Source organism: Pseudomassariella vexata, assembly GCF_002105095.1.
Source record: "Pseudomassariella vexata strain CBS 129021 chromosome Unknown BCR38scaffold_3, whole genome shotgun sequence".
Classification (NCBI taxonomy): domain Eukaryota; kingdom Fungi; phylum Ascomycota; class Sordariomycetes; order Amphisphaeriales; family Pseudomassariaceae; genus Pseudomassariella; species Pseudomassariella vexata.
Window position 1 is genome coordinate 2,989,542 of NW_024467958.1, and position 19,041 is coordinate 3,008,582.

Below are 19,041 nucleotides of genomic sequence, written 5' to 3' on the forward strand. Positions count from 1 at the left end.
TTGACACACCACCATTCCCTGCATTCCATGGCATCCCATGGTATTGTTTTATTGGATTTCGTCACTCACTTGGGCGGGCGTGACATTGAAAGCGCCCGAGACTTCTACGAGTTGGGCGTCATTGCGACGGCAGCAACAATTGTTGTATCATCATTGTTATATTGTTATGTTATTATACCAGCAAGGCGTTGGGGAAGCCGGCAAGCGTCTTCGATGCACCGGAGGAAAACCAGAATCCTGGGAAACGGATGGAAGAAACCGGCAAGTTGAAAGTTTGTTGAGAGGGTGGAGTGGAGTGCCCATCGTTGAACTCTCCACTCATGTAACAACGTCACACCTTCTCCTGATCATGTACTCATTATATCACGTATCGTGGATGACAAAAAGTCTCCAATGGCAAACAAACCTTCCTCATCCCTACACCCATTGGGGCGTTCCCCAGCGGTCCCTGGGTGTACCTTCAGCTGCAGACTTTCCAATGTGCCGTGCTCGTTATTTTGCCTATTAACCTGGTCAAACTGCCTTCTCCTGAGACAGTATTCGTGGCCAGGACTTGTTTCCTCCACACACTAGTGATAGCTGCGCTTCTGACGAATTTCTCAGACTGGTCTCCGGGAGTGGAGTGTCGTTCCGCTCCTCAACACCATCAACGAGCTGGATTTGTTTGAGCTGTGCGGCGGGTTGAGGCCGAGAAACGGGAGGCAGAATTTCCTTGTGCGGAAAGAATGGAAGTCGATATATGGTATATGTGTGTAAAGGGATGACCAAAGGAAAAATTCAAATGCGGTAAACAGGGAGAGGGGGATGACAATGTAATGCCCTTGAGCCGGCGTATTGAAAATGATGAGGAACTGGGAGGAGCAGAAGGAGAGGCGGGAGTGGACCGCATGTTAGAGAATTACGCAGTCATGATGGTTGGCCAGGGGCTGGAAGTCTTCAAGTTAGACGGAAGGAATAGCTTGAAATTTCTGCACAGTGGTGTAATGAAACATTGATATTTGGTTCGATTTTCAGCTGGCTGGAGGAAAGATATTTTACCAACGAGCACTACGGTGCACTCAGGACGCTGATAAGATCTCTTTGATTGGGATGGCTGTCATTGAGCTTATCGTGTTAGAAAACAGTGAATATAAGACTGAGTGACACTGGAAAGATGTTTGCAGACTTTCTTACAGACAGTATGTCTGTGCTCTTACCGTTCAGATTGTGTCCGTAACAAGTAATAATGTTGGATATTTTTCCAACCACTATTCCAGCGACCGGAAGTGAAGATTCCATGATTGAATAGGGGGCAGGAGTGTTCGTCCATAAGCTGTGTTTTCCTCGTGGGTCTCCCTGGCAGCTAATAGTGAACAGAATCTTTTACCTACTGAACCTTACCCCTAGAATCCACCGGCCAAATCTCCTCAATGACCCCCTTTCGATGCGCATAATACACATCATGCAAATTAATCGTCGGATCAATATGACTCGGTACCATCTCGACCCTATCCCCAACCTGCAGCGCGGGCTCGTCATGCTCCCAGCTCAGCGACCCATGCTCATCCCCTAGAACCCCATACGTATACCGCGCATCCTTGCATTCAGCTAGTCCACTATCCGTCGTCAATGATTTAAGCCCACTGTCGATTGTCACAATCTTGGGCCCTTGCTTGCTGAGCACCGTCGATAGGATGGTCAGACTATTCGAGTAGAAGCTGCCGACGGCGTTGCGGTAGTCCGTGTCCATAAAGATGAAGGATCCTGGTTGGACCTCAGTGACACCTGGTACCGTGACACAGAACTCGGCTGTGCCGGTGCCGCCCGTTGTTACGACTTGGATGTCAAACCCTGCGTCGCGCAGTGAGGCTGCTGTATCTGTCAACGTCTTCATCGATGCAAGACATTGCTTCTCCCTGTCGGCCTTGTCGTGCAAGTGCTGCAGATGGCCTTCGTAGCCCTGCACGCCGATGAGCTTCAGGTGCCTCAGCTCTCCGATGTGCCGTGCCAAGGCGAGGGCTGGTTCGCCTGCAGCAACACCGGTGCGGTGCAGTCCAACGTCGAGGTCGATCAGTACGGCGATGGGCTCTTCAATCCCCGAGGCGGCCAGTGCAGAGTTGATGGTGGTGGCACCATGTTCACTGTCGATCACGATGCGGATGGTACGAAATTTGCGGTACAGCTCGACTAGTCGTTGAACCTTGACGGGGCCAATTATCTCACACGTGATTAGCAAGTCGTCGAAGCCCGCGGCGCAGATGACTTCGGCCTCGCTGAGTTTGGCAACACAGCCTCCTTTCGCACCCGCTGCGGCGAGCTTCTTGGCTAAGATAGCGCTTTTGGTGGTCTTGAGATGAGGGCGGATGTTGACGCCCGTTGGCAGCAGGCGGTCCATGAGCTTCTGTATGTTGGACTCCATGAGGTCGAGGTCGACAACCATGGAGGGCGTGTCGAGGGTGTCTAGCCTGTCGCCGACTTTGGGGGCGTACATATTGGGTGATTGGTGGCTCTACTTAGAGTAGCTAAGTGTCTTGGGTTGGTATTTATTGATTGCGATGGTGTTAGATATATCCTCGGAGGTTCAGTGGTACTTTATTTTTTGAAATGTTTTGTGAAAAATAAGTTCCAGACCTTGAAGATTGAAATGCCTGTATTCGTTCACCGTGGTGTTGACTAATAAATGGTGAGGGGTTGGATTAAGCACGCACTCCGAATCAGGCTCCGAGGTGCTCTTTCCGAAGCCGGAGCCGAGTGTTCGGAGTCGCGCCTTCCGTCCCCAGGTGACCCGAACTATTCCCAGAAATATGGGGAAGCCGGCATCGAGTTGTCTTGAAGATTCGGACTATAAGCATAACTACCTATACCAGAGCTCTTACGTCCTCAAACTCTCGTCTTCAAATGCATAGTTGAGGCATGAAACCCGGTTCTCGAGCATCTTCTGGAATAGCTCAGTCCCTTTATGAAAACACACCACTTGGCTTAACTAGGCTACAAAAGCCAATGGTCAAGGACTTTTGATGATGGTGATCCCCCGTGGTCAGAGTTGCCCCCATATGCTTGCATGCACTGTCTCGGCGAGTCCTCCTCAGGACATGCCGATGATAACCATGACCAAGCATCGGGCTCATGAAAGTGGATGTCATATTTGACGACGGCATGTTCCAGTCACCGTATTTTGTTAGACACGCCAACATTGGGCGCCTTGGAGACCCTTCATATCCATTGCTTGTACGGTGCATCGTGTTCATCTGCAGGCCCCTGCATTTTGTTTCGTGATCGGCGGCCACAAAATAAGGCCAGGCAATGATACTGATGTAGTCGCATGGCAAATTGGATGGTGTGACTCCGGCGCGCGATTTTCCGCTATTATCAATTGCGCGGACTTCGGTTCGGCTCTGGGTCATCGTAGGATTGTGTTACAGTGCCTTGAAAGCAGCGATGTTGATAAGAATACAAAGCAGACTAGAAAGAAGTTCTTGTGTTGACTTCACCTAGACAGAATGCGTTGCTCGTTGAGGCACGGGTTACGGTCACTAGAGGAGGTTTCGGTGGCCGTCCAGAGGTTCATCTTTCCGCTGTCTGATTTCGGCATCTTATTGGCCTAATTGTGAAAATTGGATTGCATTGAATGTTTGTTGATCTCTGTAGATCCTCTTCTTCCAAAAGTGTACTGTGGCCATAAGGGTGTTGTATAGGTAGAAATGAACGATGCCTGCCCCATAGACAAAAGTGATGTGGTACGATGGATGGCGGTCATATAGGCCCATAACGTACGGTAGATGACCATATGACCTCACAACCTGGCAATTCGGTGCAATGGCCTTGAAGGTCCAACATATCTGTACCTGTGGTCATGACCCCGTCGACTAAGTTACTTAGCACCTATCTTATGGTAGTCTCGACGTTGAAGGTGAATAGATAATTAGCAAACGGCCTGATTAGAAGCTATATGAGTTAATATATCTGATATACCACAGGATTCGGGATACAGGGTCCACCATCCTGTCCACCGGCTGTTGTAGCCGGAAGTGGAAAAACAGCCGTTAGGGTTTGAAAGCTGGTGCGGTCCGACACACCTCCTTAGGGAACTCCTAATTCGGGCTTCTATGCAGAAAGGAAGTGTAACAGCAGGTACTGATTTGGGGGAGGCCAGGCACAATCATTAATTCCTAACGCCAGTAGTAATTAGATACAAAGAGGGAAACTTACATCTCCAAGTTTACATGGTGCCTTGAGCACTATTTGAGGGGCCTAGAAGGTTTTCCTGAAACGCCATCGGACCGTCATGATTCCGCCCGCCTATACAGGGTGACTCGATCTCAATCTTCTAGTCCGTCCTACTTATAACTTTTGTGACATGAAGCGTAATATGCCTGCACTCTCGGTAACTATTTCTCCATTTCCCTATAAGTTAACTATACATGAAATATTAATAAGTAGTGTGGGCAGAAATGGCAGTGTTCGGCCCCGCACGGACCACCCAGTGTGGCCACTGTAGATTAGCCAGAGCTTACGGCAAGTAACGATAGTCATAAGAACAACAACAATGAACGGTGGGCTGCGATTGCCCACAAGTAGAAATAAGAGCAAAAGTCGTACGAATATGCATAAATAATACCCAGTGCCGGGGTCAAACCCGCGAACCCCCCGAGTCATCCTTTATATAGGTAGGACCTTATATATTATTACGTATCTAATCGCTGGTTTTTTCAGTGGTTGGAAACCGTAGGAGGATCCCAACTAAATGAGACGTCTCTCAATATGGCGTCTGTTATTGGGCTAATCTAGCTGTCATTAAGGAAATACACTAGTACCCAGGATTGTTACGGCGCCTCTAGTTAAATACAAGGTAAGCGCGGTAAGGAGCTAGTGGTTATAGATCTATATGTGACGTAGCTATATCTATAGCTTCGTAGTATCCTTAATGATTAGACTGCTCGTTTATTTGCTATTAACATACATAGTAAGCCCCTTATCTAAGTTGATAGAAAGTTAATAGAGTCTGCGCTAGAGCGCTATAGCTTCTGTAACGAGGCAGAGGCACATAGGTACGAATCAAGGTTGCATATCAGTGCATCTCTATTGTTGAATACTAAACTAGGGAAGAAAGAGAAGGAAAGGGTTACAAGTATGTCTGGCCGTTCTCCTATTATAAGGGGAACGCGCTCGTCCAGATCAGGGCAGGCCATGTCAGGATGTCCCTGCTTATCGTCCATGTGTCAGTCGTCACAGCTTCCCTTATAGTAAACAATATCCGCTTGGTCTCTACATTAGTGCCATACGTATCTTTCAAGCTCTTTGAGCACCTTCCTTAAGTTTGTCCTATGAAAATGACGGTGCTCAGGCTATGGTAGGCCCTCGGGATTATCCATAGTGGGGGACGCGTGAGAGCCCCGGCATAAATAGGTAGAGCGGGGTACCGTGACGATATGACGTCGACTTGGATACTCGGCTGCTGTGTCCCCTAATCTTCATATTAATTTCTACCTGCAGCACAGCATTTTGCAGTTTATAAGGGCGTTATAGCCACAGTAAAATCTTAAGACGTGAGTATAGATACATTCAATCCTATGCTTTGTTAACTATTCTAAAAATAATCAATAATATTCACCTCTTTACTATACAAGAGAGTAGTCTTTCAAGAAAACTACACAGATCACTATATAAATTAATAAACCGTCTAATCCTAAGTATATCAGCACACCGTGATACGCGGTAGGAATCTTTGGTTAATTGAGTATATGTTTTAGGAATAGTTGTGTCCTAGTAGTGGAAATATAGGCCGTACCCAGACTTATTGAAGGTCGCAGTAGCAAACAGCTGTGGCCTCAATAGCAGTGCAACTTACTTCTCAGTACAGGATATAGCTCTTAATTAGGGAGTTCTGGCTATACGATTCAATGCGCGGTAGTAGTTCCACTCCGAGCAGAGCTGAAACAGCCCTGGAGAATGTGCTCCACGTCGGGAGCAAACCAGGCCTGTCTTCGACTTCTCAACACCTCAAGCCAGATTGGTCGGCATTAATTCACCGGAGGTAACTAACGCAAGCAAACGAGGTTCAAACCATCCTTTCCTTTTTTGTTTCAAACACAGGACACGAAGTTGCACTAGATCACCGCCGGCCAGTCCCGACTTGGCAGGTGCGCCGACCCGGTCACGAAAGGATTTCCATTTTCGACGAGGGCTGCGATGCAGTTATCTTCGTTCCGACTTCGAGAACACATGTGTCGGCGGCTACATCAGGTAGATCTTCTGCAATGCTACGATAGAAGCATACCTACGCTACCGTTAGGTGTCTCGGAATGGGGTGCATGCCTGCCCAGCCTGCTCAAGCTTGTGTGTAGGTCAAGACGAGACAGGGCGAGCCAAGAAATGCGGGGACGAGCCAACGCGTCGGAGCCACAGGTTCCATGCGGGCGTTATGAAGATGGCACGCTCGTGCCCGCCACGTCTATTTGAAGTGTGCGCATCTTTACTATACGGCGAGGCTAATTCTCAGCCACCGACTTTACTTGCAATCCGAAAGAGTTGCTTTGGATGCTATGCTTCCGCGGCCCGAAGGTTGGGAGAGCAGCTCACAAGACGGGCAGTAGACGGGCAGTGGTCAAGCAACTTCTCCATGGCAATGGTTCAGAAGACATCACCAACCAGGCCTGTGGAAGCTTAATCATGATTCCTCGGCGCTTGAGAACGAGATCAGTGCTAATAATGCTTGACGGCCGCAGAACGCCCGATTCGAGCCTCAACCCCGCTCCCCACCCACTAGCGGCTTCTTGACTCGACCAGTAATCCACTGCAATCAAGACCAAATTGTCCTATCACAAAGACCCTTGGTGGAAGCAGCTGCCTAGATAGGTAGGTCGCGGTGCGCCCGTTATTCCCAGCCAGGTAGTTCCCCCGGGGCCAGCTATGGTGTCAATCAGCGCAATGCGCCTGTTTCCATGTGCATTGCGGCATCGACCCGCTAGTAATGCTGCAGATCAATACCGATATGGGGCACGCTGATACGACCTGCCGCCCTGCAGCTGGTTTGTCCCCAGATAGCCGGGATGTCCGTCCGGCTCACCTACTGCAGTCCAACATGCCGCTGCTTATCGGTAGTGCCACCGTCGTGTCACTATTTAATGTCATGGGCTTCCTGCTCTGGGAAGCTCATTTTCTGTCTTGAAAGATCTCTTGGAACAGCTTTCCGTGAGCTCGAGGAAGGTGAACCATCTGATATCTTCATTTGATATTCAGGGACCAATTGAGAGGGATCCAACTCTTGCAACATGCATTGGTCCACGGTCGTCGCCAGCCTGGTCACTGTGGCAGCTGTGACAGAGGCACGAAGCTGGCAGCATGTAGGGAGAAAGCCACCGGTTTCTTCCCCCAATGCAGGCGACTACCTCACACACTTCCTTGAGACGAGGGAAACGGCAGACTCCAAATTTGCCAACGCCAATACCACTGGTATGTATGTACTCCGCCGTTTTGGCCCCTGCTCAATCCACTCATACGCGTGTGCAGACTTTGCTGTGAATGGAACTGGCATCCCGGACGTGGACTTTGATATCGGAGAGTCGTACTCCGGACTCCTCTCCATCACCGATGACCCAGATGGCGACCAGAAGCTGTTCTTTTGGTTCTTCCCGTCGCCCAACGATGCGGCCGACAAGGAGATCTTGCTTTGGCTTAACGGCGGTGTAAGTTCCCTCCCACCCGCATTTTGAGTCAACACTCATCTTTTCTTCAGCCGGGGTGCTCTTCCTTTGAGGGACTTATCCAAGAAAACGGCCCATTCATCTGGCAGTACGGCACATACAAGCCAGTTCCCAACCCCTGGAGCTGGCATCGCCTAACGAACATCGTGTATGTAGAGCAGCCGGTAGGCACCGGTTTCTCCCAGGGAACAGTCACTGCCACCAGCGAAGAAGACGTCGCCGAGCAGTTCATGGGCTTCTGGAAGAACTTTGTCGATACCTTCTCAATGCAAGGCTACAAGGTCTACATCGCAGGCGAGTCCTACGCCGGCAAGTACTGCCCGTACATTGCCTCGGCCATGCTGGACGCCGATGATGCGACGTACTACAACGTCAGCGGCATGATGATCTACGATCCTGTCCTCATGGACGACACGCTGCAGACATCGTACAGCGTCGTCCCCTTCGTGGACTACAACAAGAATCTCATGCCGTTCAACGACTCCTTCAGCGCTTACCTCCAAGAGAAGCACGAATCCTGTGGCTTCGCCGAGTACAGCGCGACTTACCTCCAGTACCCACCCCCTGGTCCGCAGCCTGGCGTCAACGTCAGCGACGAGTGTGCCAACCTTTGGTACTCGGTCTATAGCGAGGTCTTTTCCCTCAACCCTTGCTTCGACGTATACCAAGTCGCAACAACTTGCCCCTTGCTGTGGGACGTCCTCGGGTTCCCCGGGTCGTTGTACTACATCCCCGAAGGCGCCAATGTCTATTTTGATCGCGAGGACGTTAAGCAGGCCATCCACGCCCCTAACATAACATGGGAGGAGTGCGCATCCAACGACGTATTCATCAATAACCACGACAAATCCGACCCGAGCGGCTATAAGGTCCTGCCGCACGTCATCGAAGCCACGCAGAACGTCATCATCGGCCACGGCATCCTCGACATGATCCTCCTGGCCAACGGCTCCCTCCTCTCCATCCAAAATATGACGTGGGGCGGCAAGCTCGGCTTCGAATCCGTCCCCATCGAGCCATTTTACGTGCCCTACCACGAGCTGTCGACCGGCGATGCTATTGGCGAGTCGGACGACATGCTGGCGTTGTCTACCCTGGCCGGCGCGGGCGTAATGGGTATCGCTCATACCGAGCGCGGATTGACGTATGTCACCGTTAACATCGCTGGGCACATGATCCCGCAATACGCCCCCTCCGCCGCGTTCAGACAGCTGGAATTCTTGCTGGGACGGGTGGAAGGGCTGAGCTCCACGCAGGCTTTCACCACCGATAAGGACACCCCACAACCATCGGCCGATTCGTTGGGCAATGGAACCGGGCCGTGGACATGGTCTTCTACGGGGCATTAATACTACGACGTCGAGTGGTGCCTAACGCTTAGGTGCCAGCGCTTGGGCCGTTGCTGGGTTGGGGGCATGGTTGGTATGGCCAACTTTGGGCTGTGAGCTTGCTAAGCTTTAAAGAGATCTAATAAGTGTATGCATATTATTTAACACTCATGTAATGAATAAATGGTAATGTCTTCCCATGATTATCATTGTGGCGTCACTTTAAACCTGGCTCGAGGGTATGACCCCCGGGTCTCTGTTGATTGCAGGCCGTGTCAAAGTCAAGTACTAGTCAACCATGTCCATCCACTACAGCCTGCCTACCTCTTTTCTCGTTTTTATCATCTACGCACTCATGTCGACCCGGCTTGAGGCAGGGTCTATACCCCTCCAGCGTGATATCTTCATTATGAATCATGAGCATCATAGAGTGTTGCGTTCCTACATGAAGCATGGCAACAGATGTCGTCAGTTGCTTCACAGCCGGGCGTCTCAATCATGGTCTATTCCACACGAACTGGATAATATCGTCTATGAGTTTCATAATACATCGTCATTGATACATGATACATCAGCAGAGATGTCTCCTCCATAACTCAGAAGCCCAGGTTTCTGCCTTGCATATAACACAGCTCTACTTCTTCCCCTTCTTCCCACCCCCACCCCCACCCCCACCATTCACCTCCCTCTCCCTCTCCGCAGCAGCCACCTCCTCCTCCTCAATGAGCGCCTTCACATCCCTTCCAACCAACCACTCTTTCGCACTCTGCATCAACCGATCGAGCGTCTCCCCCCCCTCAAGCACATTTGGCAGATTATGCACATCGCACCCGCTCCGATGGTCTGTACACCGATCCTGCTGATAATTATACGTGCGTATCTTATCCCCCCTCGTGATCCTCTCCCGACTGAGCACACTATTCCTCAACGCCCAAGCCTGCTCTTCTTTTTCCTCGCGCCGCTGCATCGCCACGCGCGACCTGAGAAGCTTCCACGCGTCCTCCCGATTGCGGTGCTGAGACCGCGAGTCCTGCATTGAAACGACAGTCCCGGTCGGTATATGCGTGAGGCGGATCGCCGACTCAGTCTTGTTCACGTGTTGTCCTCCCGCACCACCAGCGCGCATCTTCTCCGACCGCACTTCCTTGGGGTCGATGTAGAAGTCCGAAGTAGGATCATTGAAATCGGCCTCCTGCTCCGCCGTCGCGTTCTCGGGAAATGAAGGGAGCACCCATACTGCCACGGCGCTGGTGTGTGTACGTCCACTTCTCTCCGTAGACGGGATGCGTTGAACGCGGTGCATGCCCGCCTCGCTGCGGAACAGGTCGTACGCCCCTGGCTCGGTGACTTCGAAAACCGCTTCCGCTAAGGGCGACTCGTTGGCCGCGCCGCCGGAATCGCCCGCGTCTACGGTCTCGTACTTTACGGTATTAGAGCGCAGCCCCACGCGCGCACAGTACTGTCTATACATCTTGTATATCGTATCCGCGAAGTAGCGACCCTCCAGTCCTCCGGGGCCAGGCCGCACTTCGACGAGGCAGGGCATGTGGGCGAAGGGGTCGCGGGGAGTTAGGGAGGCGGAGAGCGCGGTCGAGAGGGACGTGAGTTGGTCCTGGGTGGAGGCCAGCTCGTCCGAGGCGAGTTGGCGGAGCTCGGCATCGGGGGAGGAGAGGAGGGATTTAAGTTCGGTGAGGGAGGATTGCGCAGATTCGAAGGCGTGGAGGGCGGTTGCGACGCGGGAGAGCTCGCCTAGGCGTTTGGCGGCTTTGGGGTCGAAGGAGGTGGCTAACGAGGCGGAGAGGGCGCTGTGCTCCTCTGCTATGCTGCGGGCGCGTTGGAGGAGAACGGGTGGGAGGGCGGAATGGGCGTCTGTTTGCGGTACGGGGGCGCTGTTAGTTGGTTGCTTCCATGTTGGTTGGTTCGTTGCTAGTTGGTGATGTTTGGAGCAGAGAGTTTGCTTACCGGTGCTAACTTGTCGGAGGAATTGGGGCCGCAGAGGCTGTGCCAGGGCATTTGCGCATCGCCGGCACACCCATTGAGATCTGAACATGATCGGACATGAAGTATTGGTTACTTCAATTCCAACTGCCTAGGTGGATGGACTTCGAAGGCGCCAAGAGTGGTTCCGAGTAGCTAAAGTGGCGCAAAGATTTCGAGATTCGCGATTGTGACGTCTTGACACATCCCTACAAGGTGGCGCCCGGGAGCTAGCTTAGCGTGCATGCAATCTTGGCATCCAACATTGCTTCTAGCTCGAAACTTGTGAGGTTCGTCCAGTCTTCATCTTGGGCTCAGCTTTATTCACAAAAAGATATCGAATCACTCGTCGGTTCAGCAAAATAGAGGTAAATCTTCCGTTTATTACCTCGTTGCTTACTACCGAAGCTGGGGGCACTGGCCGTTCCTCGATATAGAATTAGTATGCGAGGTATTCCGCCACCCATGTGCTGAAATCCCTATCTGAACTTACTAACGGAGTTTGTGATGTTTTACTTCTAGTTCCTATATGTGTGGTTTGTCCCATCAAACCAGTCGGGAGTATCACTATCTATACTGGAGCGAGGCGGACTTGGGTTAAAGGGGTCAAATGGGTAGTACCAAAAACAGAACCAATGCGAGAAATGTAATCGAGGTCGATCATACAGACCATTTAGGCTCATATATAAGCGGAACCCTACGCTATTAGTTGGATATGTCGGATATTGACATGTCAGAATGAAGAACTGGACTTGGAATTCACCCATATGATGTTACATACACAGTGTTCACACGGTAATAATACCCCTCCGCAAGTTTACTTAGGCCATCTTCCACCCCTTTCACAGTTTGGAAGTCGCATTAAACTTCGTAACGAGTTGACAGAATAAGGAACATAATGATGCGCAGGACTCGAAGGTCAACAATGGTTAACAAAGGATAGAAAACAGGGCATCACAATGTTCAATGACATCGTTTACGAAAGCCTAGAATATTGTTAATTAGTACACTGTTCTATGACTACTTTTGCTCTTATATAGTGTCAAATGGATGCCCTTATCACAAGTAATATATCCAGAAAACATTTGGTGTCTATTTGTCCGGACGGAAACTTGAAGTCTCACAATATAGCGGGGCCTAGATATTCACCACAAGTCCATATGGTTGATATGTTAGTAGGTTAGGAAAAGGCAAAACAAAGAAAAGGTCGGCGCATGATCACAAAAAAAAATACAAGAGCTCTCAAGATGACCCTTTCAATGGGGTGTGGGAGATCTTCAAAAAGGGTTTTAGGTCACGAGTTAGTCAAGAAACCAAGGCTGGGATCCTGTAGGGGTTGTGACTCGAGATAAAATGAGCATGATCGCCACAATACCGCATCAATGGAGATATTTTTATTCGATCGCATTGTCATCAAGACTCGAGCTTTCTCTAGTGTGATAAATTAGCTAACAAGATGGCCTCCGAAGAATCTTATACGCCACTCCAATCACATGATGCCCCTTGCTTTGGGTTCTGGGGTTGGGATCATCTCTAACAAACACCCTGGTCATCATACATTTGCCATCGCTGCTTTGTAACTTACGCCCGTGAAGACCCGGCGAAATGTACAGATCGAACAGTTGTCCACATAAAAGATCGCCCATAATGAGCTCGTGAACGAGGAAAGCACACCTCGGACTGAACTAGGCGCTTCACAAGACCAATAGTGGTCATCTGATGGTCCTATATTCTGCCTTATCGATTCTAGTGCTTGATAGAAGCCGCATGAGGTTGGATTAAGTGTGCCGATTCCTTCAAAAGCTGGGACCCTAATAAGCAGGTAGAGGACATACGACCCAGGTACTCCAGGCATATGAGAAAAATGGCCAGGAACATCTGCGAGTTGCTTGAAGAACTACCTCGCATCGTCCGGTCGACTTAATCCCGCGACAAAGGAATTTCTAGATGCTGAAATTGAGCAAGATCTAGTAAGGGATAAATTTTGGAGTGTTCGTGTGCATGAGCATGGATAAGACCGACACAAACGAACTAGGTGTGCATATAGTGCATGGGGTTCAGTAGGAAGAGGAATATCGCTGCAGCCAGATGGAAGAACTAGTCCAGGTTGACAAAGACATGAAAATAACGGGCTTGCTGGACGTTGAAGAGAAGAGGTTGTTCAGGGCTGTATTTAATTTCAGGGTTCCCTGGCCACTGTCGGAAGTCATAGCATCCCAAGGATCAGTGTTAAGTGAGGAAAATTCCTCGAGAAAACAGAAGTACCCCCAGTGGGTAATAAGCAGGACCAATTATAGAAGCCATGCGTGTTTGTCTGTCTGATGGAAGGCCTATCCATTTGTTGATTGTAATCCGTGACCTTGAGAAACTGATCCGCGCCCAGATTATAGAACCTCTCTTGTTGTGATTGACTGTTAAATGTGCCCGGATATTGCAATGCATGGAATTTAGCTGTGGGGGCGAGCAGTTGGCAGCGGTTTATTAGGGGAATCGCCGGAAACGGAAATACTGGGATTCGAGACGCATGTTGGTTGATCAGGGGTGTACCGTGCCCGGTTCTCTTGCGTCTCGTATGGTACGCACCATATCCAAGCACTCACTAAATCTTCTTCCAGTTCTCCATGCCACATAAAACGATAGCTTACCCGCATGCCAACTCCTAGGCGTCAGCTCTTTTCGTCTATAATGACACGCCTACGTTGTGCTATAACAAGCTGCGATTAAAATATCGTCAAGATTATGATTTAAGAGCCAAACCTGAGGTCTTAATTGAAGTCTGATTGTAATACATTGAAAATTATCATTGCTGAAGATCTAATTGGGGCTAATATATCAAAGGCTTCGAGAGTCGACCCTCAAGATCACTCTGACCGTCCATATAAGGTTGGTTTTCTCCCTTCAATAGTATTAATAGTATTAACAGTATTAATATATCAAGCATATATTCCTTATTTCAAACATACATGTGACCACGGATATTTATATGGTGAAACGGGGTCAGGCGGTCAGTAGGATATACCTACCACCTAACACACTGAACAGACGGCTCCAGTACCAACAGATCCCATCTGTTGGTCTTATCAGACGAAGATCGTGGTACTGGTTATAAAAGCGAAGCTCTTATACGTCTGGTGCGCGAGTTGGTCGGATGTGCCTCTGATACTCGTATCGTGATAATAGGATCTCGAACGTAAAGATAAGCTGAATAACTAAAATAACTAAATAACTGACTGAAAAGCGAAGGTGAAGATATAGATAAGAAGGAGATGATGATATGAAGATGAGGATGATGATGCGTGAAGATGGGGGACTCGTGTCCTACTCTGCCTCTGTGCCTCTTAAAGAAGAGAAAATAAACTTTCTCCTAGCCCCGTAACCTATTTCCCTGATGTCCGGCCTTACCCCGTTACAATGGCCGATTTGTTGGTTGGTTGGTTCGTGCAGTACGCCTCGACTGTGACAAAGAAAAAGCCAATACTTACTATCGGGCTTCTACCAACATCAATCACACGATCAAGAATTCATCATGAGTGACAGTTGATTGTAAAACATGGCGCTTTTACAAAGGTAGCACTCGTCGTCTGCAGACGGGCATCCTTATATGGTCTCCCAGTCTAAGACTACATCGGATTCGAAGACTCACGACTGCAATACCATAGAGAAACATGGGGTGCTTTTGCTCTCGTCCGACCATTTACAAGTCTATTCGAGGATTCGAACCGGGCTTTGAAATGAAACATTCCGATTCTTTATGTTTGACACCGGAAAAAAGCCCACCGTCGATCTGCTCGTCAACAAGTTGGTTAGGGTCCTACACAAGCACGAAACACGATCTCAAAGATGGCCATAACAAAAAGATCGATGTCGCCTGTTTGAACACTGGTTATAAAGCGAAATCTTCGCTGGACGGACCTGCACAAAATAAAGGTCGGCGAAATAAAACCGAGATAACAAGAAGGCCTCTCCCAGTTGGTGCCATACTAACGAGTTATGCTACACAAATGGTTTCCCTGAACGAACATATCGCAACGAACGCCGCTCCAAAGAGCGACCTCCTAAAGAACGATTGTCCTGAGACCGCCACCCCAGAGACCATTAGCGCAAAGAACATCATTCCAAGTGGTGCTATCCGAGAGAGTATCACTACAGATAGCGCCGTCCACGGGAAAGTTATACCAACGAATGCTACTTCAGAGAATGCGATCCTAGCAACGGTCACTTCAAAATGCGCCAGACCAGAGAATGATATCGCGGGGAGACATATCACTAAAAGCGCAACCTCCGAGAGTAATTCCGAACCTCCACGTATTCCAACTATAACGTTAACCAAAGAAATATCATCGTCGTTTATCCCGTCATCTCCCACACAATCATTTCACACTCCATTGTCGTCTCCTTCGTCGTCTATTTATTTTTCTCCAGTGAACTCTACTCTTGCCTACTCTTCGCCTGTCAAAATTTGTCCTACCTACTCGTCTTCTGGCCCCTTATCGCGCACCAGTTCAGCGCCAGCTCTTTTCTCTAACTCTTTGCCTTTAGCCGCCGCAACTTTTCCCGCAAAATTCAAATTCTGGGGCCCTCTCGGGGACCCGATGCTCTACGAACCCATGGAAACAGGACGACGTAAAGACACTGTCACAGAATTTCCAAGTCCGGATGAGGCTATTTGGACCCCAGCCCATGGCGACAAAGTCGAGCAGTATCGAAAATTCTACAGGTTGAACAATAATGTTTACAAAGACTTGGCCGCCTACTATAGGGCGTTTTTGGAGAACTACAGGAAACTGAAGGAAGTTCCAACGAGAATGGGAGGGTGTATAGCTTTCTTCAAGGACCACATTCTGATAATCTGTCTATGGATTCGCGTGGCCGAAATAGAAGGAGTGCTGAACGGGAGAAAATGCGTTGATAATGCATGGAAAACGAAAACTACCTTGCGAAGTATAACTGAGAAATCCGAGGTTGACGGATTAAACGAACTGGTCGATCAACTGATCGAGTGTGTGCGGTCAGGCCTACTCATACAAGAGACACTGCTTTGGGTTAACATCGCGGTGAAATCTCTTCAACGCCTGGGGATGGATGAAAAGGCAGATGGGTTATCCAGAGCAATCCGGTGTATACCAGGGTTTCAGCTAAAATACTACTACTCCTGTTGGCAAAACCAGCGCGCAATCGAAACGGTGGGGGAAGTGGCGTCAGAGTGGAAAAGGGGAAGTTCTTGCACTCTTGGAAAAAGAAGGTCGGTGGCAGTTTCAATTCTCGAATAGGAATAGATAATCAATAATTGACGTTGACTGAATAAATAAACAAGTTCCCAGCTGAAATTATGCCTTATTATGAGAAAGCACTGTCTATATTCATTTTTCATTTGAACGAAGAGTATGCCTGCAACCTAGTTTCATGGCCCAATTAGTCGCAGAGAAGTGAGATTATCCGTTTCCGATGACGATATGTCTTATTAGCCAGTATTTTGCGTAGTACGTACATGAAAAACTACAATAACGTTTAAAAAGCTGGCTCATTGCCATCGTCAAGTCAAATAATACATATAGATACTCCCCCGAGCACCATGTAAAAAGATTGTATTATCAAAATATCGGTTCCAGGACTATACATGTCAGACCCTTATGCCACAATCACCAATCTATCGAAGGAATGGAGGACACGTGAATTCCATAAATGATGGCTGAATGTCGTTTTAGGAAAGGGTGGTGACATAGAGAAGCTTGTGCTTGACACCTTGTACCGGACAAGCACCCCTTAACACTAACCTGGGTACCGGGTATATTAGGCTGTGTGCTAGAAGAAAACGCGAGTATTAATCTATTCACTGTATGTATTTTAAATAGATTATGCCTTTGAAAGAGATTTCTGACTTTCATCGATAACTTCTTCGAACAGCGTCAAATCATCAAACCGATTGCGGCATTCGATTCCTAACGACCGTTTACGTCGGACAGTGACCTCGCATCGCACGCGAAGCGAGGACGCAAGCGATGGCGGCGCCGATGGTGATCGACGGGGGACGGGCGGGACTCGAACAGAGTTTTCACCACCCCCACGCCAACGAAAGTGCCCACGCACCGAACGTGGAGCGCACCAGCAGAAAGAACGCAGAGAGGGAAGGGATCGGAAGAGAACTACAAAAGGTAGAACAAGAGATTGCCGACTTGGTCCCACGTGAGAAGATTGAGGTCATGGGGGGTTTGATGGAGCGTTGGCTGGGGTTGAAACTAGCCGGCAGGACGCTGGAGGAGGGGGGCGACAGACCCGCCACACATGCCGACGTACTGGCAGTGACTCTGGCCCTTGCCGAAATTCCTGCGGCGATCCAGACGATGGTTGAGAAGACCATGCAGGATACGGTGAAGAACGTGGCCTTGCCTACAACTCGATCCTGGGCCTCAATCGCCTCAGGATCGGCCCAGGGACGGGGACCCGGTGAAGCCCCAGTGTGGCAGCAGCGGGTTGTAGTGCCCCAGCGAAGGGAGAGAGAGGTAGTGATCCGGGGGACAGAGGACCCTAATATGAAGAACAGATCGGCGGCTGAGGTCGTAAAAGCGGTGAACAGTGCACGCGGCAGCACCGATGCAGTGGCGGCCCGCAGGCTGCGCAGTGGCGATACCGTAGTGACGTTTAAGCAGTCGGCCTCAGCGGCGACCACGGACAGCAGGTGGGTGCGTAGTGCCTTCGGCGATAAGGCACTTCTCAACCGCAGAGAAGTTGCAGTGATCGCGAAGGGGCTGCCTGCGAAACGGCTGCGAGAGGTCCACGACGAGAGCCAGCTACTTAAAGACCTGAAGCGGGACAATACAAAGCACCTCTCTAAGGCTAAAAGAAACCTCCCCCGGGCGCCGCAAGCACCGTATGCGGCCCTGATACTACACGTGGATAGCGTGGAGGCGGCGATGGAACTATGCTCCGAAGGGCTTATTTGGGAGGCCCAGATATTCGATTGCGAGCCGTACGACGGCAATCTTCGGGTTCGGCAGTGCTACCAGTGCTACGAATACGGCCATATCGCGAAACACTGCAAGAAGACGGCGCGTTGCGGCGTCTGCGCTGCAACGGCACACCCAGGGGGTGAAAAAGACTGCCCCGAGAAGGCACCTAGCGGCAAAAAACGTTGTGTGAACTGCAAAGGGAAGCACACGGCGTGGGACAGGGACTGCCCTACGGCAGAACAGCAGCGGCTACGCGTACGCGAGGCGTACGCTCACCGCCCCCGACAATTTGAGGTCCGCAGCTACTCGGACGGGTTATCTAGTGAGGGCAGGCTCACACCACCTAGCTCGTTGACCAGCGACGGGTTTACAGTTGTACGACCCCGGGGCCGCCCCCTGGGCGGATCGCGAGTGGAGCAGGAGCGAACCGAACGGTCTGCGTCAGCAATGCGTAGCTTCCTCACTAAGGGACGTACGAACGAAGATATACCATCGACAGCTTAATGGTAGTCTCTATTCTCTACTGGAATATCGCAGATTCAAAGGCGAACGCAACGCTAGCGCTGGATAAGGGGGGTGACTATGATATAATAGCGGTTCAAGAGCCATGGATCAACCGGCGGACGAAGGCGATTTATTGCCCGAAGTCGTCCAGGTACGAAGTAGTGTACAGCAGCGGCAGAGCTGCGCTATACGTCCATAAACGATACGACGTGGCTACGTTGCGACCCCGTACCGGGATGGACTGGAGCAGTATTACGTTCGGGGCAGGCCCGGACGCCCTTACAATCTGGTCTATCTATTCACCAAACCAGACCGGGAGCCGCTGGGTCAGCCCGCTCCAAGACCTCCCTAATGGGGCGCCGGAGGGGACACAGGTCCTCGTAGGGGACTTCAATACACATCACCCGCTGTGGGACGTCCACGGACGGTCGTCACGGGGCAGCGACAACGTAGTGGAGTTTGCGCGACGCTGGCGATTAGAGCTCGTTACGCCGTTCGGGGAAATCACACGGCAAAGGCACAAACAACGAGACTCAACTATCGACCTAGCCTGGGTGACGAAAGGGGCTAGGATTGATTACGATGGGGACCCGGGCCTAGAGG

General features: G+C 50.2%; 4 protein-coding genes across 4 annotated transcripts; 2 read left to right on the top strand and 2 right to left on the bottom strand.

Moving 5' to 3' along the window:
• Positions 1 to 1,366: 1,366 nt before the first annotated feature.
• On the bottom strand, positions 1,367 to 2,470 carry BCR38DRAFT_336011 (uncharacterized protein; the record flags this gene model as incomplete). Its single annotated transcript, XM_040855426.1, has 1 exon — positions 1,367 to 2,470. One exon carries the CDS (start codon positions 2,468 to 2,470, stop codon positions 1,367 to 1,369), a length of 1,104 nt encoding a protein of 367 aa, XP_040719275.1.
• A 4,780-nt stretch (positions 2,471 to 7,250) lies between these two features.
• BCR38DRAFT_455779 (carboxypeptidase cpdS precursor) lies at positions 7,251 to 9,031 on the top strand (the record flags this gene model as incomplete). Its single annotated transcript, XM_040861833.1, has 3 exons — positions 7,251 to 7,431; positions 7,489 to 7,664; positions 7,715 to 9,031. The coding sequence occupies 3 exons, from the start codon at positions 7,251 to 7,253 to the stop codon at positions 9,029 to 9,031; spliced, it is 1,674 nt and encodes a 557-aa protein (XP_040719276.1).
• Positions 9,032 to 9,506: 475 nt separating this feature from the next.
• Positions 9,507 to 11,060, bottom strand: BCR38DRAFT_455780 (uncharacterized protein; the record flags this gene model as incomplete). Its single annotated transcript, XM_040861834.1, has 3 exons — positions 9,507 to 9,527; positions 9,693 to 10,879; positions 10,973 to 11,060. The coding sequence occupies 3 exons, from the start codon at positions 11,058 to 11,060 to the stop codon at positions 9,507 to 9,509; spliced, it is 1,296 nt and encodes a 431-aa protein (XP_040719277.1).
• A 3,592-nt stretch (positions 11,061 to 14,652) lies between these two features.
• On the top strand, positions 14,653 to 16,257 carry BCR38DRAFT_406866 (uncharacterized protein; the record flags this gene model as incomplete). Its single annotated transcript, XM_040858102.1, has 1 exon — positions 14,653 to 16,257. The coding sequence occupies one exon, from the start codon at positions 14,653 to 14,655 to the stop codon at positions 16,255 to 16,257; it is 1,605 nt and encodes a 534-aa protein (XP_040719278.1).
• Between the last annotated feature and the right edge of the window lie 2,784 nt (positions 16,258 to 19,041).